The sequence below is a fragment of the Camelina sativa genome, chromosome 15, assembly GCF_030686135.1.
Source record: "Camelina sativa cultivar CO46 ecotype springtype chromosome 15, ASM3068613v1".
NCBI lineage: Eukaryota > Viridiplantae > Streptophyta > Magnoliopsida > Brassicales > Brassicaceae > Camelina > Camelina sativa.
Window position 1 is genome coordinate 24,768,155 of NC_141894.1, and position 27,419 is coordinate 24,795,573.

Sequence of the window (27,419 nt, forward strand, 5' to 3'; positions counted from 1 at the left end):
TTCTCATTAAGTGTTAATGTACAGTGTATCTCTGCTTATATACTACATTATTAGTGTAAGCTAACATAAGCCACACTTAGGTTAATTATAATAATAATGTGCTAACATGCACTGTGAGAATAGTATGTGTGATAAAAATGTTTTTTTATTTTATTTTATTTATTTATTTATTTATTTTTTGTCAACAAACTCTCAATTAAATTAAGTTACAAGGTTTGTGATACTCCCTTCTAGAGGAAGTATGATACATCCAGCTAACTTACATTGGAGGAAATAAATCCATATTATGTTGCTTGAACAAGTACACAACATCCGGGTCAAACTACAACAGAAAAGATAATAAGCTTTAAAGCTAACAAACAAACACCTAAAACTTCACAAATGTTGCAAATAAGTTTAGGAAGAAATCATCCGGTTTGGACAACCAATTTTAGAATTATTTTCTAATTTAATATTTGGTTGACAAAAAAAAAAAGGTTAGGGAGAAATAAATAGATCTTCATGCCCTGCATTTGAGCATTATAAAACTTCACAAATGTTGCAAATAAGTTTTTTTTTGGCTAAAAAAAGTTAAGCAGCTTTATTGGAGGATATGCTTGCTTTTAATTTATTTGGCTATGACCATCATCAGTCTTTAGTCTTTTAACTCTCTGTTCCAGTCTTCTCGTTTCCTTTGGTCCACGATAGAATCCATTTTGGTTTCTTTCGAAATGTGGTCAAATGTCGAATACGCGTTACAAAGGAGAAAGCTTTCTCTTTACCTCGTTCGTCTTCGTCAACGGGTGAATCAATCAATGAATGAATGGTCCCTCTGGGTTAGATAAACCTTGCTAGGTCATCATCCTTTACTGGATTTGCTTTTACTCTGATGACAAGTTGGAAAAATGGAACAAAGACCACTCCTTTGCTTCCTTTGGCTGATTCTACTATTCAATTTTACTCTCAGAGTCGCCGGAAACGCCGAAGGTTCTTCTTCTTTCCTTGCTTCTCTCTTGTAAAGTCTTTACCTTTTTCCTTTATTTGCATACAAACGATTAGTGCCCCATTGGAAAGAGATATTATGATTTGTTAGATTTTTCGAAAGTTCATTACTTTTTATCTTTCTTTATGGTTGTTTTTGGGATTTGGATAATACATACAGGTGATGCTTTATTTATGCTGAAAAACAGTTTATCATCAGCTGACACTGCAAACAATGTACTCCAAAGCTGGGATGCTACTCTTGTTACTCCTTGTACCTGGTTTCATGTTACTTGCAATAATCAGAATAAAGTTACTCGTGTGTAAGCTACTCTCTCTCTCTCTCTCTCCCTCTTGTCCCCTTCTCTGTTTGATGGTTTTTATAATGAATCCATTCAAGCTTTTGACATCTACTGTTTGATGTTTGCTCAGTGATCTTGGGAATGCACAACTATCTGGGAAACTGGTTCCAGAACTTGGTCAACTTTCAAACTTGCAGTACTTGTACGCCATATCTTCCTCAAAGCCGATTACTTTTACAGGATTTCTGGTTTTACTATGCTTCAATTTGTTATGATTATGTTTTATTTTTGCTTGTTCTAATCAACTGTGACATAAGCTATCTTCATTGATTTCTTAAAACTTGACAATGCTTCCGTCTGGAGAAATTTTTAGCTGTACCTATGCATGCAGAAGGTAATTGTGGATGATAAATGTATTTGCAGAGTCGAACGCATGTGTGAATAGAATCCTTCACAATCATCTTTCAGTGTGAATAGAATAGAACCATGGCATTATGAAAGACAAATTCTCGTTTCAATTCTCTATGCTCCTAAAGTCAATTAGATAAGAAACTGGATTGCTTGGATCTAGTATATCTCTACTCTCTACTGGTGGTCTCAACTCTACATATTTGTGTTACTGCTGCAAAATGCTTCCACTTTCCATGTATCTTAGCTCTCTAAGATTAATATAGTGTTCAAAGTTACTGGGTATTTTGTTTGCTACATGCTTCATTATGTTTTTTTGTATCATGAATTTGGTAAAGTAGTTTTAGAGATTTTCCAATCTAAAGATTATCTTATCACAAATATATTTAAGCAAAGCTTAATGACAGGGAGCTTTATAGCAATAACATTACTGGGGAGATACCTGAAGAGCTTGGCGACTTGAGGGAACTAGTGAGCTTGGATCTATATGCGAATAACATAGGCGGTCCCATCCCGTCGTCTCTTGGCAAACTAGAGAAACTCCGATTCTTGTATGTACCATACTCCCCTTCTTCTCTTTTACAGCCTTAATATCCAGCTTCATTGTTTACAGTTTCCAAATTTGGTTGTATTTCTATAATTAAAAAAAACAAACTGTAGAGTCTAACATTCAAGACTGAATCATGATCTCATGTAATTATTTCTGGGAGAGCGTTGTTACAGGCAGCCTTGTTTTACAACTCTTAATCAAGTAGAAGAATTTCAAATTCTTTAGTAAAAGATTAATAATGGAATATATTATATCACCGCAAAAAAGGAATTTACCCTGATTGACTGTGTGAGAACATACACCTCTTACTCCTCCGTCACATTGTGATTCTCAATGGTAGCTATCGAACTGATGAATTGAGTTGTATGTTATTGGTCCGCGCCTGTAAGGAGACATTTGATAATATCGTGCCTTAGGTTTGGATAGAACGATGCTGGGTCATTTCAGAAACTTCAGTGTACATGTGTAGTGTGAATGCTTCAGAAGTGGTTAGAGACTAGTTGTACAAATTCGATTAAATTCACTCATTGCCCTGAAAGTACTAAGCAGTTGGATAAGATTTCAAAACAGCATTTGTTTCCTTATTTTTTTTTATAGATAAATGTTATTTTGCTGGATGATTGTCATTTTGAACTCTTTAGTGGCTAATATCAATGTTTGGCATTCTACTATATGTGGTTAGGCGTCTTAACAACAATAGCTTATCTGGGGAAATTCCAATGGAATTGACTTCTGTGCAGCTGCAAGTTCTGTGAGTGTAACTTTGTCTCAACTGAATTATTTTGTTTATACTAGTTGGTGTAATCTTGAGCTCTGACAAAAGATGATGTCATCCTGAAATGTAGCGATATCTCAAACAACCGGCTCACTGGAGATATTCCTGTTAATGGTTCCTTTTCGCTCTTCACTCCTATTAGGTTCTCCTTTTTGTTCCTATCTTTATTCTTGATGGAGTGGTCAGAATGAATTACTAACTGTCTGAAGGTTATCTGCAGTTTTTACAATAATAATTTAACGCCACTCTCTGAACCTCCGCCTACTTCTACCGCTCCTACGCCACCACAACCTTCAGGTTTAAAATCTCGGGCTTTCTGTTTTCTTCTATTAGTTTTGATTCTCGTCAGTTCTTTTATATTTTTCAGTGTCTAACTTCCTTCGACATTCGTATGTTTACTAGTTGCATTTTCACATTTTAGCCTGTGATTTATTATGCGTATTGTTCTGGTTGGCACAAAAATACTTTCTGGAAAGTTAACTACACTATATTCTTATTATATATGGTTTTGCACATTCGAATGTGAAAAGGCATGTAGTGATTATTTATTTGTTGACTGTTTCATGTTCTATTTTTTGATATAGTATTCCGTAATATATTTGGCATGTCTTTACTCGGGATAATAACCTGCTAATGAAAGAACGAAGCTGACTTCTTACTAGAGTTGTTAACATTTTTTCGTTGATCGGTGTTAAAAAAGACAAGAACGTCTTAGAGTTCAACTGGTAGCTTGACTTTGGTAGAAACAGAAGTTCATGGACATTGCTGATAAGGGGAAAATAAATTATGAAACAAGTGTGAACTTGCTAGTTTGCTAAAGTATAAAAGAAGGGTTAGTAGACACAGTACAAACAATCTTTGATCTGAAATTGTATTTAGCTCGTTCACATTTGCTCAAACTTCCACTTGATTGATGATTCAACAATTTTTTTCTAGAAACTCTTAATGTATGACATATGTAATTGTACTTGAGTTCTGTATTAAGAAAAGTTTTTGTTTAATCTCATGCTCTCAGGCAGACCAATGACTGCAGCAATAGCAGGGGGAGTTGCTGCAGGTGCAGCACTTCTATTTGCTGTTCCAGCCATTGCGCTAGCTTGGTGGCTGAGAAGAAAACCACATGACCGCTTTTTTGATGTACCTGGTTAGTCAACTCTCGTCATCTATTTTTTCATTGAAGCTTCTTTGGCCGATTTTAACTGTTTTGATAAAACCTATTTTGCAGCTGAAGAAGACCCAGAGGTTCATTTAGGACAACTCAAAAGGTTTACCTTGCGTGAACTGTTAGTTGCTACAGATAACTTTAGCAATAAAAATGTTTTGGGTAGAGGTGGTTTTGGTAAAGTGTATAAAGGACGTTTAGCTGATAGCTCTCTAGTGGCTGTGAAAAGGCTAAAAGAAGAACGTACCAAGGGTGGGGAACTGCAATTTCAAACAGAGGTTGAGATGATAAGTATGGCCGTTCATAGGAACTTGCTTCGGCTTCGTGGCTTTTGCATGACACCAACTGAAAGATTGCTTGTTTATCCCTACATGGCTAATGGAAGTGTTGCTTCTTGTTTAAGAGGTACCTCATTCTCTGTTCTTTCGATTGCATATACATACCACAGGCGGTTAAAGTTTGCTCTACTCTCCAGCTGCTCTGCTGCATAAATAGTTTTGGTCAACCTGCTTCATAGCAGTCAGTATCTATAATAAGATTTTCTGATCACAATATAGTTTTGTATTGACTGGAAACTATCTTATCTTCGATTATTTTCCTGTTTAGAACGTGCTGAAGGCAATCCAGCACTTGATTGGCCAAAGAGAAAGCATATTGCTCTGGGATCAGCAAGGGGGCTGGCATATTTACATGATCACTGCGACCAAAAAATCATTCACCGTGATGTGAAAGCTGCGAATATATTGTTAGATGAAGAGTTTGAAGCTGTTGTTGGAGATTTTGGGCTGGCAAAATTAATGAATTATAACGACTCCCATGTGACAACTGCTGTACGCGGTACGATTGGCCATATAGCTCCTGAGTACCTTTCGACAGGAAAATCTTCTGAGAAAACTGATGTTTTTGGGTACGGGGTCATGCTTCTCGAGCTCATAACTGGACAGAAAGCTTTTGATCTAGCTCGGCTTGCAAATGATGATGATATCATGTTACTCGACTGGGTATGTTTTTATGGTTTCCCAGTCGTCTTATTGAGTCCAAATTGTCATAGTGAAATGAAGAAGAGTATTTCTTTTGTGGATGTAATTAGGTGAAAGAGGTTTTGAAAGAGAAGAAGCTGGAAAGCCTTGTAGACGCAGAGCTAGAAGGAAAGTACGTGGAAACAGAAGTGGAGCAGCTGATCCAAATGGCTCTGCTCTGCACTCAAAGTTCTGCACTGGAACGTCCCAAGATGTCAGAGGTAGTGAGAATGCTGGAAGGAGATGGTTTAGCTCAGAGATGGGAAGAGTGGCAAAAGGAGGAGATGCAGACGCACGATTTCAATTATCAAGCCTATCCTCAAGCTGGCACTGACTGGCTCATCCCATATTCCAATTCCCTTATCGAAAACGATTACCCTTCAGGTCCAAGATAACCTTTTAGAAAAGGTCATGATGCCATGTGAGTTCTTATACAAGTGTATATTATATAAGATTGATGAAGTTGTAAGAAGCAAAAACCCACATTCACATTCAAACATCAGTACGTACTCCAATACTAATCAGCTCTACGATACTTTTTAGACCCTCCACTTCCATTAATTAGGCTAATATCCGCATATATGTGCATAAGGTTTTACAACTCAAGCTGCATTATATACCCACCACCAATACATTACATGATTCATCATGACAGAAGCTTCATCATGACAGAAGCTCTTGTTCATAGAGCTATATTTTTCTAATTAGAAATTACAGTCAAGAACAAAATGAATATAATATACTCGCAAGAATGTTAGACCACAAAGAAGCTTGCTTTGTGGTACCATTGAAAAAAATAAATCTTGATCGAACTCATACTTTGCCCAAGAAATACAATCAGCTCATGAAAAAACTTCATATTAGATTTTGATGGCCAAACATTTAACGCCAGACTGGTTAACTACTAATTGAGTTTTATATTTGTAGTTTTGTTTTCTCCGTTTATAACTAGAGATGTCATGTTTGGGGCATGGTCGCTAGTTTTCACTTTTGGTGACGAGAAATAACATGATGATATAATGTTGGTGGAATTTGTTGAAAATTTTTCAAAAGTATATAACATTTTTACAATTTTTTTTTTTAACGATTTTTCTCGTTTGCGTTTTAAAATTAATTGAGATCGAGTAAATAGTTTTCAATATGTAATTACAAGCTAGACACATGTTAGTTTTTCTTATGCTTTCTAATATATTTGACAAGATGTCAGAGTTTTTTTTTTCATCTTTTGTATGTAGGATGTAGGTAACTTTTACACAATGGTAATCGCATTTAGTTATCACAAGCTCCATGAAAATGCACTGAACTCCTCCATAATTACTCGATTTACGTATATGAATTTTATTGTTCCTTCTTCCTTGTCTCATCAAGTCATCATCCGACTCCTAAATATATTCTGTTAAGAAGATGTTGATGTCTAGATCGGTCCAATTGATATATTTTAGTTCGGTATTTAATGGGATCGAAGTTCTCTGTATTATATGAAAAGTGGAGGTACAATTCGTAATTTACGAGATAGAAATGACGAAAGGAAGACAAATAACGAGCTGCGAGTTCGCTAATTCTATCCTTCGAGGATCTATTCTCTTGTACGAATTCTCTCTCTCTTTTTTCGTCATTTGCCCGTATGCCGTACAGTCACTATTTATAGATTTCTGTGTCGGTTCGTCCTCCGAAAAGACCAAAATAACCCTCCGTGGCCTGTCGATTCTTTTGGACCTTTTCTGAGCCGGGCCTATTGTAGGAGTGAGATCCACCCCTAACAGTATTCCCCCCCCCCATCTTCAGTTCGTAGTTATGGGGAGAACTTTATGCTGTTTGATGGTCCCTCGGTCATGGCGACTTTCTACGACCTTTAAATTCTTGGATTTAAATGACGAGCTGGCTTTGAGATGGATAGGTGGTGGGAACTCGAAAAGTCCTCATAGACAAAAATCCGGAAACTAAAGGGTCGCGCGTGAGATATCCCTTTTTTGAGGGCGTGTTGTCACATCGTCACGCGTCCACTTTGGTGCGCATGATGTCCGAAAGTTGTAACGTCGCCTCGATTTTTGATTGGTAATGATGATTACTTCGGGATATCCCACTCCTTCCTCATTTTTGCTTCATTCTTCTTCATCGACTGTTTCCTCAGCTCGTCATTTCAGGTACTCTCTTCCCTCACCCTCTAGCTTGTCTATATATTTTATTTCCTTGAAGTTTTCTATGGCTTCCCCCGGATCCACTTCGTCTGATTCTGCGGTGAGTCATCTTCGCCAAAACACTTCGTCTGATTCCAGCGGCTCAACTAGATCGGATCGTCGTAAGGCGAGATCTCCTACGGGCAGCCTTGTTTCTTTGGGGTCGTCGACTAGCTCTGATGATACTAGTTTGGCCGAACTCCACCGTCGGCTCTCCTCTGATGTAGTCGCTCCGAGCTCGTCTGCCCTTCCGTGTAAAATTCCTTCCCTTATCAACGAAGATCTAGACGATACGGTCATTCTGGCGGACCGCATTATTGGACCTCGATCCTCCCCAATGGTGGCTGGTTCGTCGCGAGCTGGAGAGCATATTTTCTCCTTCGTTCCTCAAACTTCCTCCAAACTTGAATTGGCTCTCGAGGCAGTCCAGGTCGGCGAATTATCGACCGAACCGGTCATTATTATTCCTGGAGAAGACCAGCATCCTTGGGATGTTCCCAGTGGATTTATTTGTCTTTCTGAAAAACTCTTCCTCGAGTGCGGGATTACTTTCCCCCTCCCCTCTTTTCTTATGTCGTATTTTGCCAAGCGCGAGATGGCAATGTCTCAATTTACTCCGGCCACATTTCGGAATGCGGTGGGTTTTTCGATTTTAGCAAAGAGAGCAGGAGTTCAACTTTCAGTTGAGCATTTCGAGGAGCTTACCCGCCTAACAGCATCCGATAGAAAGAAAAAGCTCGGCGTTTATTATGTCAGTTCGCGACCCCCCCTGCTTGTCGAATGAGCGAAAGGGAAGACCCACAATTGGGAAGTGTCTTATTTTTTTCTAAAAGTGGGTCCGGGTGTCGTCGAAGATCTTGCGATCCCTTTATTTTCTGGGTGGAACCGTTCACCTGGTAGTTCATCCTTCTTCATGATTTATTCTTGTCTTTGTACATTTTCGTTGATCTCATTCTGTTTGTTCCTTGTAGTTGTCATTCCAAGGTGTCTTCTTCCCTATCCTGCTATCTTTCGAGCCGAGATTAACGCGATAAGGGCGGAAGGTCCTTATATTTGGCCCGGTACTGGACGGAGGAAAGCAGGTCGTCCACGGAAACAACGAGCTCCTTCAGGAAAACAAAAGACTTCTCGTTCGACAGGTAATTTCTTTGGGTTTTATCTAAGGCGTTCTTAGATGATTTACCAGGAGGGCGCCTGATGCGGTCCATCAAAGTAAATGTTCTTTCATCAGGGTGTAATGGGCAGCCTTCGTTTTTAGTCGTCGTTTTGCCCACTTATCCGTCGGTATATCACCATCGGCCAAGTACGCGCGTATTTCAACTCGCCAGTCCGTCTTATCTTCCTCTGAAGGTGGTTCAAACTGTTGTGTTGATGTCTCGTTTTGCCAAGTAGGACGGATTTCGTCTTGCTGATGGAGTGCAAGACAGGCTGCTGTTTGCGCCTCTTTGATGCTTGGAGTATCTATGCTTTCGACCGGGATAATCCGTTGGAGGTCTGAATTGGAGGTTGACGCGAACGCTGCCAAAGCATCGGCTGGAGCGTTATCCCCTATGGGGATTTTGATTAGCTCGAACTCGACGAACAGCTTGGAGAGAATTCTGACCACATCGAGGTAGGCAGCCATTGGCTCGCTCTGAGTATCATACTCGCCGCTAAACTGGTTAGCAACGAGCTGAGAATCATAGTATGCTCGGATGTGTTTGATTTGCATCCCGCTAGCGAGCTTGAGGCCGGCTATAAGTGCTTCATACTCAGCGACATTATTTGTTGCCTGGAGCCTAAGACAAAATGACTGCTCCTGTATTTCTCCAGTTGGGGATGTTAACCGGATTCCTATGCCGGACCCTAGCTGATGTGACCGCCGGACGCGGTCGTCTACGTTCGCGGTACGGACGCGGCTTAAGCTCTCGGCCAACTTTCAATCGGTGAAACTGTTCACGGCCGAGGTTCTTGGCTTCGGATCTAGGGGAGAATCAAACGATGGAAACGGAGTTTGAAGGAATTCAAACGAGCCGTTCGGGAGATACTCCGGGAAGCCACGAACGGTTCAATCAGACAGTACGGATGCGGGATGAGCGGGTGGACGTCTTCGAGGGAAACGATAGCGGGAATGATTTGAGATGGTTCGAGGGGACTCGAGAAAGATGAAAGAGGACAAATGGAAACGAGATGAGGGGAAGTACGGATGGATCGATTGACGACACAAGAGGTTTGGCTCTCCTCTTGATACGGTCGCTAACAAGGGCGAACCCGGTTCGCGTCTTGTTAGGGTTTTCTCAAGGTTCAATCCCGGATTGAAGAAAGAGAAGAGTGAGACAAGTTTCAAGAATCTCTCTTGAGGAAAAGTTTTATTTTCATACAAGTCTAAGGAGGAACAAGGGCTTAAAGAGAGTTTAAATAGCTAGGTCTAGATAGGAGCTTAAGGACACGCGGATTCATCTTGATCCGCACATCGTCCTTTTGACGTGTCCCCTTTACAAAGAGAACACATCTCCACCTTTTGACTAACACGCTTAGCCACAAACACTCTCCAACGTTCACAAACATAGGATCAAAAGAGAATATTCTCAAGTTCAAAATTAAACAAAAAATAAGAGGGAAAGAGAGATAACCGCCTTGGCCTTGCGCATGAAGCAACTTAGCCTTTAGGCGTTTTGCGTTTAGCTCCATGCCTCGTTAAAACCTCCTCCGGTAAACCCATTGGGACAAACCCGGAGTAAGGAAAAAGAGTACACTTCCTCGCTTAACGACTTGACCGTCTTCACTCTTAGGTAAGAGTGAAGACTAAGCGGACTGAGCCCTCGGAATCTTCGTTGGGTGGCTGGTGTTGGACGTAGGTTCGGACAAATAGGTTGAGCCGTTGTTTGGCCGCCTTTGCTGAGCTCTTGGAACGTGTGGTGGCTCCGGGAAGGATCGTTGGAGCTTTGGCCACGTTTGAAGAGGTTGCCCTGGTCGCGTCCGATGCGTCTTGGTCAGGCGTCTCGGTCGCGTCCGGCGTGTCTTGGTCTTCTTGGCTGAGGTCGCGTCCTGCGATCACATCATTCCCTCCCCCTTGAAAAGGTTTTGTCCCCAAAACATCTTCGTCTTCACTTACATCAAACGGAACGAGGTCAGTGACATTGAATGAGGTGGATGTACCAAACTCACCTGGAAGCTCAAGTCGGTAGGCGTTATCGTTGATCTTCTCGATGACTCGGAATGGGCCATCTCCTCGCGGGCTGAGCTTGTCCTTGCGTTTCTGCTGGAACCTCTCCGGCCTGAAGTGTAACCAGACCCAATCACCAAGTTTGAACAGCATCGGTTTACGTCCTCGGTTGAGGAAGCGTGCATACTGCTCGTTCCTTCGCTCTATGTTGGCTCGGACCTCCTCGTGCAAAGCCTTGACCATTTCTGCTCGTGCGACTCCGTCTTGATTCTCGACTTCATTCGGTGGTATAGGGAGGAGATCCAGGGGCGTCAAAGGCTTGAATCCGTATGCGACCTCGAATGGCGACCTTTTCGTAGCTGAATGCACCGCTTGGTTGTATGCAAACTCGATGACCGGAATGCACTCGAGCCAGGAGCCTTTGTTGCTGGCGATAGCTGTGCAGAGTAAGGCGCCTATTGATCTTTTGACGACCTCCGTTTGGCCGTCGGTCTGAGGGTGAGCCGCGGTGGAGTACAGTAACTTCGTCCCGAGCTTGCGCCAAATAGTTCACCAGAAGTGACCAAGGAATTTGGGATCCCGATCGGATATGATGGTGCGCGGAACGCCATGAAGCCTTACGACCTGACTAAAGAACAAGTTCGCCAATTGCACAGCATCATTGTTCTTATTGCATGGAATGAAGTGAGCCATCTTCGAGAACCTATCAACAACCACCATGATACTATCTTTATGCGCCAAGAGGGGTAGGCCGAGGATGAAATCCATGGAGAGATCGATCCATGGTGCGGTGGACACGGGCAAAGGCATGTAGAGGCCATGCGGGTGAGTTGTCGACTTGGAGGTGCGACAAGCTATGCAACGGCCGACGTGCTTTTCTACCATACTTCGCATCTTTGGCCAGTAAAAATGCTCCTTGAGCACGGCCAAGGTCTTGGTGATGCCAAAATGACCCGCTAAACCTCCACTATGGGCTTCACGAACTAGCAACTCCCGGATAGAACCATTTGGTATACACAGCCTTCGACCTCTGAACAGGAAACCCTCGTGAATGTAGAACTCGGTGTAGATTCCTTTCCCATGGTTCTGGAAGCAATCTCCAAACTCAGCATCTCCAGCATAAGCATCTTTGATGCTTTCAAAACCCAATACGCGCGCGTCCATTGTGGTGATTAGTGCATGCCGTCTTGACAAGGCGTCAGCGACTACGTTCTCCTTGCCCTTCTTGTACTTAATGACGTATGGAAACGACTCAATGAACTCCAACCATTTCGCATGACGTCTCTTGAGGTTGGTCTGGCCGCGGAGGTGCTTGAGAGTTTCGTGATCAGTGTGAATCACAAACTCTCTCGCCAATAGATAATGTTGCCAAACCTCCATGGCACGAACGAGGGCGTATAACTCCTTGTCATAAGTAGGGTAATTAAGCGTAGCTCCACTAAGCTTCTCACTAAAGTACGCCACCGGTTTGCCTCCTTGAGTCAGGACAGCTCCGACTCCAACTCCCGACGCATCGCACTCAACCTCAAAAGTTTTGTTGAAGTCGGGCAATGTAAGCAAGGGTGCTTGCGTGAGGCGTTTCTTGAGCTCGGTGAACGCCTTGTCTTGTGCCTCTCCCCATTGAAACTCGCTGTTCTTGATCACAGAGGTTAGAAGCGCGGCGATCGTACTGAAATCTCGCACGAACCTCCGGTAAAAACTGGCTAGGCCGTGGAACGACCGGACTTGAGTGATGCTCGTTGGCGTGGGCCACTCCTCTATTGCGCGTATCTTCTCTCCATCGACCTTGAGGCCCTGCGAACTCACAACAAAGCCTAAAAAGACCAATTCATCAGCAGCAAACACGCACTTTTTCAAGTTTGCGTAGAGTTGCTCTTCGCGGAGGGTAAACAAGACAGCCTCTAGGTGTTTTACATGATCAGTCAAACTAGAGCTATATACCAATATATCATCAAAATAAACCACTACGAATTTATTGATAAACGACCTCAAAACATGGTTCATAAGACGCATAAAGGTAGAAGGGGCGTTAGAAAGACCGAATGGCATTACCAGCCATTCGTACAAATCCTGTTTTGTCTTGAAGGCCGTTTTCCACTCGTCACCCTCCTTCATCCGGACTTGATGGTAGCCGCTCTTCAGATCGATCTTTGAGAAGACACTGGCGCCGCTAAGCTCGTCTAGCATGTCATCAAGGCGTGGAATGGGGTGGCGGTATTTGATGGTGATGTTGTTGACGGCTCGACAGTCAACGCACATCCTCCATGATCCGTCTTTCTTCGGGACTAGTAGCACTGGTACAGCACACGGACTCAAACTCTCCCGGACGTAACCTTGCGCCATGAGCTCTTTGACTTGCCGCTCAAGCTCCTTCGCCTCTTCGGGGTTGACACGGTAGGCCGGCCGGTTGGGAAGCTGCGCTCCCGGGACTAGATCGATCTGATGTTCGATGCCTCTGATCGGTGGTAGGCCTTCGGGGAGTTCTTCGGGGAACACATCGGCGAATCGCTTGAGGACGCCGCGTATGACCTCCGGTAAGGCTTCTAGTGAACCATCAAGACCTGAAAGCAATGCATCTCAAAACAACATCAAAATCACTTGGGCTGAGTCCTTAAGGGACTTTCTAACATCACCATATTGAATCAGGAAATTCTTTTTATCGTTCGAGTCTTTAGACAACTTGTCTTGCATTTCATGTACTTGCGTGGGGCTCAAGGGTTTCAAGCAAATACGTTTGTTGTCATGAACGAAAAAGTATTGGTTAGTATGGCCGCACTGTGTGGTGCGCTTATCAAACTGCCATGGGCGCCCCAATAAGAGGTGGCTGGCTTGCATAGGCACCACATCACAAAGAACTTGATCCTTATACGGACCGATACTGAATGGGACCGTGACTTGTTCCTTTACTTGGATCACGGTCTTATCATTTAACCATCTCAAGCGATAAGGGCGAGGGTGGTTTGTGGTTTCAAGAGAAAGTTTCTTGACAAGACTGGAACTTGCCACATTAGTGCAAGAACCTCCATCTATGATCAAGCCACAAACGCGACCACTTACAGTGCATCTCGTGTGGAAAATGTTGTCACGTTGGTTGGCGTCATCCGTGGCTACACCGGCGTTCAGGATGCGGCGTATCATGAGCAGTTCTCCGACCTCGGGTTCCGCAACAGCTTCTTCCAGCTCGGTTTCTCCTTGCACCATTTCTTCAGCGGCCTCATCATCGGACTCGATCTCGCCAGCCTCGGTCAGTATCATCGTCCGTGCGTTCGGACAATCACGAGCGTAATGGCCTCTCCCTTGACACTTGAAACATACAATGTCGCGGCTCCAGACGTCGGTGGTGTTGCGTCGCGGATCGTGGCGCTCATTGGTGGCCGGCTCCCTAGGTTTGAATCTCGAGTCCGTGCTGGTCGCCTTTGGTTTTTCCGGCAATCGGTTTGATGGCGACGCGTTAGGAGTCCAATTGGTAGCTCCTTGAGTTCGGCCACGAGGCGCAGAGGCGCTCTTCTTCTTGATTTGAGTCTCAATTTGCACCGAGAGATGCAATAAATCCTCAAAAGTTTGATAGGGTTGGCGCTCGACCTTGCGTGCAATGCGTTCTTGCAATCCGTCCAAGAACTGAGCCATGAGGGACTCTTCGGAGTCATCGACTTGCAACCGGTTGCGCAAGTGCTCAAATTCTTCGTAATACTCCTCCACGTTCCGTGCGCCTTGCGTTAGTCGCCGAAACTTCTTCTGGAGCTCGCGGTGGTAGTAGGGAGGCACGTAGCGCCTTCGCATCTCTGCTTTCAAGACCTCCCAAACAGTGATAGCTCGGTCGCGGTTGCGTCGTTGTTCAGCCTCCAGTCGATCCCACCAGGTAAGGGCGTGATCGGTGAATTGTGCCACCGCATATTGGACCTTTCGTAGCTCTGGATAGGCATGGCACGAGTATAAGTGGTCCATGCGACTTTCCCATTCAAGATAGGCCTCGGGGTCTGACTTGCCCGCGAACGTTGGTGGGACCATCTTGTGGTTCGGCTCATAACATCTCGGACCTTCGTCGTCTTCATCATCATAGCGGTGTCGTCGTCTAGGCCTCGGTTCAAAGTCCTCATCGGACTGATCACTCGCCGGCTCGCGTCGTGGTCGCCTCGCGGGTAACGGATCTTCGCGAGGAGGATTCATAAGTTCAATCCTCGTGAGGCGATCAGCTAGTTGCTCTAGGCCGGCTCGTAATGCGGCGAGGGTGACACCAATCTCTGGTGGCGCTGGTGGAATTTCTTCGGCCATCGTAGGGACTGGTTGTTGGTGACGTGGCGTGGCTCCGCGGTATAGGTTTGAATTTAAACCTCGCAAAAAGAAAACCACACGTGAGTCTCACACGCTCAAGAGGACCACACAAAGATTCGTTCCACTAACAATGATTGAGGACAGCTATGACACATGCAATCCTATGACTAAAACAAATAAAGAAAAGCAAAAGTAAAAGTGCTACGCGACAAGAATTGCTTTATGCCTAAGACCGGAAACACAAAAACTAATCGCGAAACTAGCTTTATGGATCTAAAAGTGAACTCGCAAGAACACAAAGGAACAGAGATATGAACACGAAGAACACATGCGAATTCTAAGACCCTAAGCGGACGAAAGACAATCCTAAACATGCACCAAATTAAACCAAAAAGAACAAGCGAGTCCTATGGAGCTAAAAGATGCAAGCTTTAAACTCAAATATTGAAACTTTAAAGGAACAGAGAGTTCTGGAAAGAAACAACCTCGTAGGAGCTTTGAAGCTCTGATACCAAGCTGATGTGACCGCCGGACGCGGTCGTCTACGTTCGCGGTACGGACGCGGCTTAAGCTCTCGGCCAACTTTCAATCGGTGAAACTGTTCACGGCCGAGGTTCTTGGCTTCGGATCTAGGGGAAAATCAAGTGATGGAAACGGAGTTTGAAGGAATTCAAACAAGCCGTTCGGGAGATACTCAGGGAAGCCACGAACGGTTCAATCGGACAGTACGGATGCGGGACGAGCGGGTGGACGTCTTCGAGGGAAACGATAGCGGGAATGATTTGAGATGGTTCGAGGGGACTCGAGAAAGATGAAAGAGGACAGATGGAAACGAGATGAGGGGAAGTACGGATGGATCGATTGACGACACAAGAGGTTTGGCTCTCCTCTTGATACGGTCGCTAACAAGGGCGAACCCGGTTCGCGTCTTGTTAGGGTTTTCTCAAGGTTCAATCCCGGATTGAAGAAAGAGAAGAGTGAGACAAGTTTCAAGAATCTCTCTTGAGGAAAAGTTTTATTTTCATACAAGTCTAAGGAGGAACAAGGGCTTAAAGAGAGTTTAAATAGCTAGGTCTAGATAGGAGCTTAAGGACACGCGGATTCATCTTGATCCGCACATCGTCCTTTTGACGTGTCCCCTTTACAAAGAGAACACATCGCCACCTTTTGACTAACACGCTTAGCCACAAACACTCTCCAACGTTCACAAACATAGGATCAAAAGAGAATATTCTCAAGTTCAAAATTAAACCAAAAATAAGAGGGAAAGAGAGATAACCGCCTTGGCCTTGCGCGTGAAGCAACTTAGCCTTTAGGCGTTTTGCGTTTAGCTCCATGCCTCGTTAAAACCTCCTCCGGTAAACCCATTGGGACAAACCCGGAGTGAGGAAAAAGAGTACACTTCCTCGCTTAACGACTTGACCGTCTTCACTCTTGGGTAAGAGTGAAGACTAAGCGGACTGAGCCCTCGGAGTCTTCGTTGGGTGGCTGGTGTTGGACGTAGGTTCGGACAAATAGGTTGAGCCGTTGTTTGGCCGCCTTTCCTGAGCTCTTGGAACGTGTGGTGGCTCCGGGAAGGATCGTTGGAGCCTTGGCCACGTTTGAAGAGGTTGCCCTGGTCGCGTCCGATGCGTCTTGGTCAGGCGTCTCGGTCGCGTCCGGTGTGTCTTGGTCTTCTTGGCTGAGGTCGCGTCCTGCGATCACATCACTAGGTGTGACGATGCACCATCTACCTTCAGAATCCATTGTCCATCAGCAGGGTCGGCGGATGTCGGCTCGGTCCCTTCTGGTGGTAGTTCGATCAAGAAGTCGGCTAAAACTTGGGATTTGGCGGCTGGACGAGTGAGGTATTCGATGTCGTATTCCCTGAGCTCAATTGCCCACTTCGTTAATCGTCCAGATTGACTCGGACTATGCAGTATAGATCGCAGAGCTTGATTTGTCAGGACGGCGACGGTATGGGATTGGAATTATGGTTAAAGCTTCCTTGTCGAGGTGACAACTGCCAAGGCAACCTTTTCGACTATCGGATAGCGAGTCTCGGCGTCATCGAGCGATTTACTTATATAGAAGATAGGTCGCTGCTCCCCACGGTCGTCTTTAACCAGGACTCCACTAACAGCCGATGTCGAGACTGCGATATAGAGGAATAAAATTTCTCTGTGCTCCGGCTTGGCTAGAATCGAGGGTGTTGAGAGGTAATCCTTTAGCTTTTTGAATGCGTCGTGGCAAGCTTCGTTTTATTCGAACTTCCCTTTTGTTTTGAGAAGTTGGTAAAAAGGGAGGCACTTGTCGGTCGATCTTGAGAGAAAGCGATTTAGGGCAGTAATTCGTCCGGTCAGCCGCTGTACTTCTCTAGCGTTCCTTGGTAATGGTAGGTCGATGATCGCCATTATTTGCTTTGGATTAGCAATATCGAAGCACTGGCGGAGGTGGCTAATGTGCTGGTTGGCATGTTGCGATTTGACGAGCATATCGTCTATATAAACTTCCATGGTCTTGCCAAGTTGCTCGGCAAACATTTTGTTGACTAATCGCTAGTAAGTCACGCCAGCGTTCTTCAATCCAAAAGGCATAACTTTGTAGCAATAAATTCCTCTATCCGTAATGAACGATGTTTTTTCTTGGTCATCCTTGTGTATGCGGATCTGATAGTACCCTGAGAAGGCGTCCATAAAGATCAGAAGTTCGTTTCCCGCGGTTGCTTCGACGAGCTGATCGATTCGTGGTAGTGGGAAGCTATCCTTTGGGCAATCTTTATTCAGATCGGTAAAATTTACACAAACGTGCCATTTTCCATTTTCCTTTTTGACGACAACTGGATTGGCAAGCCACTCTGGATATTTTACCTCCACGATTGATCCTGATCCCAAGAGTTTTTCGACTTCGTCATTTACTGCTTGCGACCTCTCGGGTCCCAATTTACGTTGTTTCTGTTTGACAGGCTTGTGTGTCGGATTGGCGTTGAGCTCGTGAGTTGTTACAGCTGGATCGATTCCTTTCATGTTGGTGACTGTCCAAGCGAAAGTCGCGATATTGACCTTAAGAAAGTTTATCAGCTCGCTGCGCATCTCGGGGGTTATCTTTATTCCAATGTTGACGCAACGCTTTATATCGGCCTCGTCAATATTTACTTCTTCTGTTGCGGCAACACCTTGCTGGATCGGGGTCGCCGGCCCATCGGTCGGCGACGGACTGCTATCACCAGAAGGATGCTTTGATTGCTATAACTTTTTTGCCGCACGAATCTTGTGTTCGATGAGAAAGCATTGCCTCGCAGTTTGCTGGTTTCCACGTTACATGTATACTCCTTTTGAGGTCGTTAATTTTACGCACTCATGGTATGTTGACGGAACTGCACTCATCTTGTGAAGCCAGAGGATTCCAAGGATGACATTGTAGATGGTCGGTTTGTCGATAATGGCGAATCAGGAATATCGTGCCGTGCCTCCGACAAAGATTGGTAGGTCGATAGTGCCAATCGACATGATATGATCCCCATCAAAGCCAGTCAGATAATTGCAGTCTGGCTTTTTGTCGCATTCGCTAACCTCCATTTGTGCCAAGACATCCCGAAAGATAACATTTACTGAACTTCTAGTGTCGATCAAGATTCGCGTGACCTAACTTTCACTGATCAGAAGCTCGACCACCAAGGGATCTTTGTGTGGGAGGTCCAGCCCTTCGAGGTCGCTATTATCGAATGAAATTGGCAAATTTGGGGACCCAACCTTGGACGGCCAGGACTTCTTCATCTCTGCCTTTTTGGTATAATCCCTTATCGATCGTACTGAATCATTACATCCTCCCAATCCGCCCATGATCATGCTGATCCGGCGTCTCGGCGCTGGAGGGGATTGTTCAGTCTGTCGTTCTGCGCGCGCTCTTTTTTCATGGACAGCAACTTCCGCCATTTCGGCTTCGTCCCCACTTTGTTTGCCGAGTTGCTGTTTCTCTCTAATGAATTTCCAAGCAACATTCTCGGCTCTCTTGTTGTTCTGCTTGCTTGGTTGCGGTATCTTGGCCCTGTCGGATTCAACGACTATTGCGCCTTTCTTGTATCGCTCCATTAGGATGGTTTGGAGGTAACGACACTCTTCGATCGCGTGGGTGTTGCTCTGATGATAATCAAAAAACTGCCCCGCGCTGCTTTCGCCTCCTTCCTTTCGAACATACTTGTTCCAAGGTAAGTTTTGTTGCGTATCGTCGCTGATCGCGAAGGTCCGACGGTTCCTATCCTGGTTACGAGTGAAGTGCTGTCGAGGCTCGACGTGATCGGTCTTCGGGGCGGCGACTGCTGGTTCTTTTATCGTGGTATTCTTCTCCGGTGCGTGTTTCTTGGCATTGACAGCTTTCTCCTCTTCTAACTCAATGTGTTATGCAGCTTGGAGTAATGCGTCAGCGATTGTCTCGACGTGCATTAGGTACAGTTCTTCCTTGAATCGTGACTCATACCATAATGTGTTCTTTAGTGCGACAATTGCCGCCGCATCTGGGAACGACACGTTAACGACGACCTCTTTGAATCGTGAAATAAATGACCGGAGCGACTCTTGGCGAGTTTGAGTCAGGGAGTATAGATCGGCGTGCAAATTCTTATTCTCCTTTAGGACGGCAAATTGCTTCATGAATTCGGTCATTAGATCTTTAATGCTGTCAATTGACCCAGATGGAAGCCGTGAGAACCAACTTAGGGCCGTTCCTGTGAAGTGCTCGGCAAAAACTTGACATGCTCCAGCGTCGTACTCTATCGGGCTGAATTGCAAAGGACCGAGTGCTACTCCGAATGTCAGCAAAAAATCTCTTGGATCGACCGTGCGGTCGTAATAACCCAATCTGGGTTTGATCAGCTCGTTGCACTGGCGTGCTTGTGAGCCGCCTGGAGAATGGGGTTCGCTGGGTTGCCTCAAGTACGAGGTCCATGTCTGGGGCTTTGCTCGTCACCTTGTGGAACATTGCCTCCATCTCTTGCATTTTCTCCTTCATTTGTTTCAACTCTGCTGCTTTCACTTCTTCGCTTGTCTCGTCAATATGTATGACCGGGTGTCGCTCTATCTCGCAGGTTTGCGTCTGTGGCCTTGCCATCCTTCCGACCTGGAGGTAGCATGTAGCGTTCTATCGATCGGTGTGGAGGTGGTCGATTTCTTCCTGGGCATTAATTTGTGCCATGGTTAACGCGTCCAGACGAGTGTTGGTTCGCTGTTCTTGTTGTTCGAGACGCATCAGTATCCCGCAAAAGAGCTCATCAATACTGGAAACAGGTTGAGTGTTGACGGTGGTGAGCTGTGCGGGATTTTTTGTCGTCTCGGCGCTTGCCGGGGTCGTCAGATTCGTCGCGATAACAAACGTCTCTGGGCTTTCCGCTTCGACGGCCTTTCTCGGGGCGTCCGGAGTGGGGAGAACAGTGGGCTCGGCCTGCTCTGTTCCCGGAGTTACTGTCCCGCCTGACGTGCTGGCGTCCTTGTTTCCATCGTTCGCGAGTCTAGTCATCTCGTCAAACTCTGCTGGTCTATTCGTAAGAAAACTTCGACTTGATTCCCCCTACCTGGCGCGCCAAATTGTTGATGTCCAGATCGGTCCAATTGATATATTTTAGTTCGGTATTTAATGGGATCGAAGTTCTCTTTATTATATGAAAAGTCGAGCTACAATTCGTATTTTACGAAATAGAAATGACGAAAGGAAGACAAATAACGAGCTGCGAGTTCGCTAATTTTGTCCTTTGCCCGTACGCCGTACAGTCACTATTTATAGATTTCTGTGTCGGTTTATCCTCCAAAAAGACCAAAATAACCCTCCGCGGCTTATTGATTTTTTGGATATTTTCTGGACCGGACCTATTGTAGGAGTGAGATCCACCCCTAACAGAGGATAAAAATTTTCCACATTGTCAAATACTATAATAAGGTAGAATTATTATTTTATTTTTCCTCCTACATTTATATATTGATTTTCATGACAAATGGGTGGATGAAAATAAGGAGTGTTGAGTTTTCTATTGATATAGTCGTAAGCCAATAAAACTATATTTCTTCTTTATATCTTGAATCCTGACCGATTAACTGAATTTTAAAACGAGTTATTCTCTTTGAGAAATTTTCTCCCAAAATTTATTTTAATATTATACATTGACTATTTTGATTGATCTTCCTCTTAATTATTAAAACCCTTGTCTGATTTGGTTTGGAGAGTCAAGGTGTGATATTCCTTTCTTTTTTGCGATTCGCATATAATGATGTTGAGATATATATTCAATACATTTTTTTGGCAAAAACATGAAGGTTTCTATGAGGCTTCTTAGTCATTTCTTAAGTACGTTCATACGTGACTTTCTTGCACCCCTCTCTCATAGATTAAGACAACAGAATTTGGTCCAAACTTTGTCCGGTAAACTTAGAGGTACTTTGTATTTTGCCTTAGTTATGAGTGGTAAATAAGGAATCCCGTAACTTGATGAAAGAATATTTCTTAGGACTTGTCGAAAAAGTTGTAATACTTTATACAGCTTGTACTAGTATACGCCTGATGATGACATGTTTGTAAGTGTCATATTGGTTTAAGAACATAACCATTAATTCTGTATCTATCATTAGTTGCACTTGGTCTGGTTGTACAAGAGGCCCATTTGTCGCAAAAATACATATATGGGGTTACGTGTGGAAACAAAAGTTAGCTAGGTAGCTAACAAAGTTTGTAACACCTAACCTTTAATTCAACTGCTGTGCGTTTAAATTTAATTATATCATGCGTTCGTGTGCATGAAAAGTCCCACACATGCATCGAAATCAACAAGTTGAAATGATTTCAGCTAGATCCGATCTAGAAATCATGGCGCAACTTACCCGTGGAGCTCCCTGCATGCAAGTGATCTTAAGGCATGTAGTTTAGTCTCTGTTGAAGTCAGCCACCGGAATCTCTTATGACTCCGATTCTTGGGAATCTGAATGTTAGCCTAACTCCTTACTAAATGTTGCTTCGTCGTAAGAGTTGAAGTATTTTTCAAATCTATAATTTCCAAAGATCAAATCAGATTGCAATTCACAACATATAATTTAAGCATAAGTTGTTGTGGCATCAATATCGTTTTTTTTCTTTGTAATCTCCGTTTCAGTGTATACCATTTTAGCTAAATGACAGAAGTTATCATGTTTGCCTCTTGTCTATTAACATTATTATACATAAAAATATCAATTAATATCTAACTAAAAACAATTCAACCGGTAATAAAAGACATTACATACAGCTCACAAGTGGTAACAAAACATCAAACTAAATTAAATTTTCTTGGTACTTGAAACAAAATCAAATAACTCTATTTTGTATGATATCTAATTAATTCAACATTAATTCACCAAAAACAAGAAAATCAGATAACTTTAAATAAATAATAGTATCTCTAAAACATCTAATAAAATGGAACAAATTAGGAGTATTAAAATTTTGGGCTTCTCACCAAAGAAAGGATGGCATTGATTTCTGGAGATTCCAAATGATATATCTCCTTTTCCAAATGATATTTTAAGTACCTTCAAATAATAAGCTATTTAATTTTATATTTTAACTTATATTTGTCTAACATTTAATGGACAATAAGAAGACATGGTGTGAATTCATCTGACTCACTAGCCGTGCATGGATTGGCTGCTTTAGAAATTTCTGCACTCTATACACTTGAAGGTGACATATACACATTTTATTAGTGGTAATTGGTACTTTGCTTGGAGTATATATACATGCACATATCAGATCAGGTTGTATTATATATTGTCTGCATCTTTGAAGCTGTCACAACTTGGAAGTCAAGAATGGTCAGTCTAATGTTCGTTAGTTCGGCCTCATGCTTACGCTCTTCTCCATCAAAAATTACCATGGCTAGGTACTGGTTTTAAAATTATAATGCAAGATACATGCACTACTCAAAAATTTTACTCGATCTATTTATCATTAATTATATAACAATCGGCTTATTAGTACACTAACTGAACTCAATTCTTTTGTCTACATGAAGTTTGGACTTCGAGATCAAGAAACTTGGTAAAGTTCTTCCACCTTGACTCTCAAAACAGTTAGCAGAATATAGTTTTTAGATTTGGTTATCATAATTAGTCTCTTGTCTGATGATCATGCTTGCTTGCTCAGGTGGTAGCACAACAAAACTTGTTCGTAACGTGAATTTGGAGAAACTAAAGAACAATTATTTGTTTCCCGAAGTAATATCTTAATCTTATCATCTTTCTTGATTTTTTTTTGTTAATATATATTCCAATATTGTGGGAATCCATATTTAACTGACAGTTTATATATGTGTAAAAAATATAGATCAACAGACGTGAGCTTGAGCACGTTGAAAAGCATCCAAATGTACAAGTGATAAGCCTTGGGACTGGTGATACAACAGAGCCTATTCCAGAGCACATAAGCTCACACATGTCTCGCGTATGAATTTTCTTTTCTTCTTTAGCATAATTTACATTTCTTCATTGCTTTTTTTTTTTCGAGCTAGTGTTGTGTGTTTGTGGTAACTGGTAAGCCCTAAAACTTATGGATGATCCTATGTACCGACGTGAATAGTCTTATTTTCTTACATGAATGCTTAAACTGGTCAACTCATACAAGCTATCTCAAAAGTCAAATGTTGTTCTCTTCTTGGTTTTTCAAAATTTTCGATAATGTCATCGTTTTTGTTTTCATGCAAATAAATAAAAAACTCTTGGTCATCGACGCATGTATCGGCCTTTTTTTTTTGTTGATCGGTTGGTCGTGTATGCGTACGTGCATGTGATCTGTTTCGTATATATATTATTAATAGGATGATATGAAAACTTTTTAATAAGAAGAAAAATCATGTTAATTAATCCTTTGTCAATGTCTCTATTTTTCTAATTTTATATTTCTCTGGTGCAACAAGAGAAGCTATGTGTTTCTTTTTTGTGAAGTATATATGCTATGTAAATTTTATTTTCCATTGTGCTTTTATATATAGTATTAGTTAGTTTGATTTTCATTGACTTTGAATGCTGTTATACCGTGATTGTTTTTTTTTTGTTTTTTTTTTCTGAAAAAGAAACTATTACTTGATTAAATCGTTGGTAAATATAGTCATTGAACCAAAGAACAGAAAATTTAAAGTATTATATGTTCTTTTTTTTTTTGCGGGGGAAAAAGAGTGCTTCTGATTAGTAATCATTAGTGACAATGTGTGGTTGGGTTTTGATTATTCAGTTTGCGCATGGCCTATCGACCGTAGAAGGATATAGAGGCTATGGACTTGAACAAGGGAATAAGGTAATCAAGGACCGGTTCTCTTTTCATTTTGCTTTGACTAAAGTTGTACGTACCAATTTAATTTGTTGTTTATTCGGTCAGGGTAATCATATCATTTTATATATGTTGTTACTTTATATAGCATGACTCTGTGACACTGTTATATTTCTTTGTATTGATTTTTTTAATTATTATTATTAGAATCTGCGAAAAGCTATTGCTGAAACGTTTTATAGAGACCTTCGTGTAAAAAGCAATGAAGTTTTTGTATCAGATGGTGCACAAAGTGATATTTCTCGACTTCAGGTAGGATGCAGCTAGGGAGTCTTTTTTTTTTTTTTTTTTTTGGATATTTGACACAATCTTTCGACGTTATGCTGATTTGAGTTTTGGAATCTTCAGCTACTCCTAGGCTCAAATGTCACAATTGCAGTGCAAGATCCTACCTTCCCGGTAATGTTTTATGTTAACATCTTCCCTATTTAATGATGAGAAGCTGTTTTGTTTTGCTTCTTATGCTGCTTTTTTTTTGTTTTTTTTGTTTTTTTTTGTGTGTGTGGATTCAGGCTTACATAGATTCAAGTGTGATAATTGGTCAGACTGGTCATTTCCATGAATCAACCAAGAAGTATCAAAACGTTGTCTACATGCCATGTGGACCTAACAATAGTTTTTTCCCTGATCTGACTATGACCCCAAGGACTGATGTCATCTTCTTTTGTTCTCCTAATAACCCTACTGGTTATGTAGCATCCAGGAAACAACTACGCCAACTAGTTGATTTTGCAAAGAGAAATGGCTCCATTATTATTTTTGACACTGCTTATGCTGCTTTTATCGAAGATGGTAGCCCGCGCTCTATATATGAAATTCCTGGTGCTAGGGAGGTGAGAGGAGTTTACATATTTATATGTCTATTCCTTGTGGTCTTTTGCATTCAATAATCATATTACTTTCTTTGCTAGGTCGCCATTGAAGTTTCATCATTCTCCAAGTTTGCTGGTTTCACTGGTGTTCGGCTTGGTTGGAGTATCATCCCTGATGAGCTATTGTACTCTAATGGGTTTCCCATTATCAACGATTTTCATCGTATTGTAACCACTTCTTTCAATGGAGCGTCAAATATTGCTCAGGCGGGTGGACTAGCATGCCTTTCTTCCGGTGGCCTTAAGGTAATAAAAATGTATAGCATTTGTTTAAAATATCTTAAATATCCCATATTACTAACCAATGACATGTTAAGTTACATGTGTGTTCTCACTAATGAAATGGTTAAGTTTTATTTGGCTTTGACAGGACATACGGTCGGTGATCAATTACTACAAAGAGAACAGGAAGATACTGATGGACACTCTAGTCTCACTTGGTCTCAAGGTTTATGGTGGTGTAAATGCTCCATACTTGTGGGTGCACTTTAAGGGATCAAAGTCGTGGGACGTTTTTGCTGAGATCCTAGAAAACACTCATATAATAACAGTACCGGGCTCAGGTTTCGGACCAGGTGGAGATGAGTATTTGAGGATTAGTGGGTTTGGACGCAGAGACGACATGGTTGAAGCATCAAAGAGGCTGCGAAGTTTCTTTAATACACGAACCAAACATTTTACATATCTCTCTTCCACTTCTGATACCAATTAGGCTAGACATATCTCGTGTTATGTGCATCGTCTTGAATAATCTCTCACACCTCTTGTACCATAATGTATATTATTGAAATAATAAAAGCTAAAACTGTTAATAATTTGGTGTTTGAAGAGTGAGGAAAATTTCATATAGAATACAAATGAGGTGAAGAACATATATAAGAACGATTTTTTTCCAATTCAAAATGTAAATTAATATTAAATAGCTAAAAATAAGAGAGAGAAATCTCAGTAAAATTGACACATGAAAGGTAAATGTGACTTTTTCAAAAAAAAAAAAAAAAAAGAAAGGTAAATGTGATCACCAAACTAAATAAAATGAACTCAACAAAAGCAATTAAATTATAAGGCTCAATAGCAGGAAGAGATGAGTGCCATGAAGATGACAGATACGACAGACACACTGAGCAAGGACGCATCCGAACCCCTCGGGGACGGAACTGGAGTTACCGCATTTGCTCCACTAGACAACTCCGGCGCACCTGCTGCGGCCGTGGGAGATAAACCTGTTAAGTGTTAACATCCAAAACCCAAAATACTAATTCATTAGAGATTTTACATATTATTTGACAAGCCAAAGAAACAAATTACCTATTTCATTTTTTCAGCAATAATCTTTAAAATTCTTGTATTACAGAGACAAGTAATGCATTTTTATAGATAAAATTTTGCAAATATGCATATCGAAAATATACTTCTATTCTATATTTTGATAAATAAAATAACATTTTACCACATTTTCGTATAAATTATATAGCCGGTTTTTATGCAATAAACGAACCAAATTGAAAAATCAGAATTCATCTATTTTTTGTGGTCAAAATCAGAATTCATTAATAACTGTTTTAATTACATATGTAAATAGATCAACATAAAACTTAAATATCTTTAAATACATAATAGTAATTATTTCAGTTTTTCCTGTTTAAAACAGAACCAAATAACCAAATTAAATCAAAATTCGCAAACTTGACATAAAACAAAATCTCTGTTTCAGAAATTCAACAAAACAGAAAGATTTAGTCTAAGTATTAATAGATCACATACCAGGGGCAGAAGCAGGAGGAGATCCAGAGACAGAAACTACAACACAACATTTTCAAAACATTCAACAAAAAATACAAATTAATTAATAGAAATGATGAACCAATATGAAACAATAGGAAACTTACGGCCACAACGAGCAGAAGGAGGAGCAGCAACTTTACAAACAATGGGAAGAGAAGCTGCTTTGGAGAGATCAAGAGTAACACCAAGAGAAGCACTGTTCTTGAAAGCCTCACATAGACACTCAGGTCCTGACCTAACCACAGTCTTGAGCCCTGAGCAGCATGTCCCTTCCGGCTTCTCCACCGTACTACCACTCGTCACAAAGGACAAGCAATCAGCCATGTTTAGTATCAACGACGAGCAGTCCACTGCTGCTTGAACTCTATCGCCCGACATCAATGCCACAGCCGCGAAGATCATGATGAGAATAGTTGAGGACGCCATTGTGATGATGATGATGCGTCTCTTTTAAGGTTCTGGCTTGCAATATAAACTCTATCGCCCGACATCAATGCCACAGTCCACTGCCTTTTCATATATTATTGTTTATTTTTATATTTTTCGCCGAAAGCAAAGACATGAATCATTACTTTCTCAGTGTATTATGCTTTATGGAATTAATTACATTTGTTTAAAATTCGGTCGTTACGTTATTCCAGGTTTGTATCATATTTTCTTTTCAAAAAACTATT

At 42.1% G+C, this 27,419-nt stretch overlaps 4 protein-coding genes across 8 annotated transcripts; 2 read left to right on the forward strand and 2 right to left on the reverse strand.

The window, feature by feature from the left end:
* The first annotated feature begins 418 nt into the window (after nucleotides 1–418).
* LOC104747290 (somatic embryogenesis receptor kinase 4) lies at nucleotides 419–5,722 on the forward strand. Of its 4 annotated transcripts, none has more exons than XM_010468901.3 (12): nucleotides 419–966; nucleotides 1,142–1,283; nucleotides 1,393–1,464; nucleotides 1,636–1,656; nucleotides 2,078–2,221; nucleotides 2,903–2,971; nucleotides 3,066–3,137; nucleotides 3,216–3,292; nucleotides 4,011–4,139; nucleotides 4,221–4,562; nucleotides 4,764–5,158; nucleotides 5,248–5,722. In XM_010468901.3, exons 1-12 carry the CDS (start codon nucleotides 885–887, stop codon nucleotides 5,569–5,571), a joined length of 1,869 nt encoding a protein of 622 aa, XP_010467203.1. In that variant the 5' UTR covers nucleotides 419–884; the 3' UTR covers nucleotides 5,572–5,722. The 4 variants fall into 4 exon arrangements, with proteins under 4 accessions (XP_010467203.1, XP_010467205.1, XP_010467206.1 ...); XM_010468902.3 differs by having other exon boundaries at nucleotides 559–966; nucleotides 1,170–1,283; XM_010468903.3 differs by lacking the exon at nucleotides 1,636–1,656.
* Nucleotides 5,723–18,393: 12,671 nt separating this feature from the next.
* On the reverse strand, nucleotides 18,394–19,855 carry LOC147927060 (uncharacterized). The gene is made up of 3 exons (XM_087487283.1): nucleotides 19,602–19,855; nucleotides 19,255–19,525; nucleotides 18,394–19,137 (listed from the first exon to the last, which is right to left on the reverse strand). The coding sequence occupies exons 1-3, from the start codon at nucleotides 19,853–19,855 to the stop codon at nucleotides 18,394–18,396; spliced, it is 1,269 nt and encodes a 422-aa protein (XP_087343409.1).
* A 2,330-nt stretch (nucleotides 19,856–22,185) lies between these two features.
* On the forward strand, nucleotides 22,186–25,775 carry LOC104747291 (aminotransferase ALD1, chloroplastic). Of its 2 annotated transcripts, none has more exons than XM_087488978.1 (11): nucleotides 22,186–22,472; nucleotides 22,553–22,646; nucleotides 22,779–22,804; nucleotides 22,910–22,980; nucleotides 23,090–23,206; nucleotides 23,993–24,055; nucleotides 24,236–24,340; nucleotides 24,437–24,487; nucleotides 24,601–24,921; nucleotides 25,000–25,206; nucleotides 25,331–25,775. In XM_087488978.1, exons 2-11 carry the CDS (start codon nucleotides 22,576–22,578, stop codon nucleotides 25,670–25,672), a joined length of 1,374 nt encoding a protein of 457 aa, XP_087345104.1. In that variant the 5' UTR covers nucleotides 22,186–22,472; nucleotides 22,553–22,575; the 3' UTR covers nucleotides 25,673–25,775. The 2 variants fall into 2 exon arrangements, with proteins under 2 accessions (XP_087345104.1, XP_087345103.1); XM_087488977.1 differs by having other exon boundaries at nucleotides 22,186–22,447.
* A 198-nt stretch (nucleotides 25,776–25,973) lies between these two features.
* On the reverse strand, nucleotides 25,974–27,253 carry LOC147927061 (non-specific lipid transfer protein GPI-anchored 11-like). Its single transcript, XM_087488979.1, has 3 exons — nucleotides 26,850–27,253; nucleotides 26,725–26,760; nucleotides 25,974–26,183 (listed from the first exon to the last, which is right to left on the reverse strand). The coding sequence occupies exons 1-3, from the start codon at nucleotides 27,169–27,171 to the stop codon at nucleotides 26,029–26,031; spliced, it is 513 nt and encodes a 170-aa protein (XP_087345105.1). The 5' UTR covers nucleotides 27,172–27,253; the 3' UTR covers nucleotides 25,974–26,028.
* Nucleotides 27,254–27,419: the final 166 nt, after the last annotated feature.

Excerpts from the sequence above, each read along its gene's own strand:
- LOC147927060 (XM_087487283.1), bottom strand. The coding sequence starts at position 19,855 with ATGGCAAGGCCACAGACGCAAACCTGCGAGATAGAGCGACACCCGGTC. Across the intron at positions 19,526-19,601 it reads GCTGATCAAACCCAGATTGG|CCCGATAGAGTACGACGCTG; the intron begins GTTATTACGACC and ends TTTGCAATTCAG. Across the intron at positions 19,138-19,254 it reads TGTCGTTCCCAGATGCGGCG|TTAGAAGAGGAGAAAGCTGT; the intron begins GCAATTGTCGCA and ends TAACACATTGAG.
- LOC104747291 (XM_087488978.1), top strand. The coding sequence starts at position 22,576 with ATGGTCAGTCTAATGTTCGTTAGTTCGGCCTCATGCTTACGCTCTTCT. Across the intron at positions 22,805-22,909 it reads CTTCGAGATCAAGAAACTTG|GTGGTAGCACAACAAAACTT; the intron begins GTAAAGTTCTTC and ends TTGCTTGCTCAG. Across the intron at positions 24,341-24,436 it reads GTGATATTTCTCGACTTCAG|CTACTCCTAGGCTCAAATGT; the intron begins GTAGGATGCAGC and ends TGGAATCTTCAG.
- LOC147927061 (XM_087488979.1), bottom strand. The coding sequence starts at position 27,171 with ATGGCGTCCTCAACTATTCTCATCATGATCTTCGCGGCTGTGGCATTG. Across the intron at positions 26,761-26,849 it reads TCCTTCTGCTCGTTGTGGCC|TTTCTGTCTCTGGATCTCCT; the intron begins GTAAGTTTCCTA and ends GTTGTGTTGTAG. Across the intron at positions 26,184-26,724 it reads TCCTCCTGCTTCTGCCCCTG|GTTTATCTCCCACGGCCGCA; the intron begins GTATGTGATCTA and ends AACACTTAACAG.
- LOC104747290 (XM_010468901.3), top strand. The coding sequence starts at position 885 with ATGGAACAAAGACCACTCCTTTGCTTCCTTTGGCTGATTCTACTATTC. Across the intron at positions 2,972-3,065 it reads TCTGTGCAGCTGCAAGTTCT|CGATATCTCAAACAACCGGC; the intron begins GTGAGTGTAACT and ends CCTGAAATGTAG. Across the intron at positions 3,293-4,010 it reads TACGCCACCACAACCTTCAG|GCAGACCAATGACTGCAGCA; the intron begins GTTTAAAATCTC and ends TCATGCTCTCAG.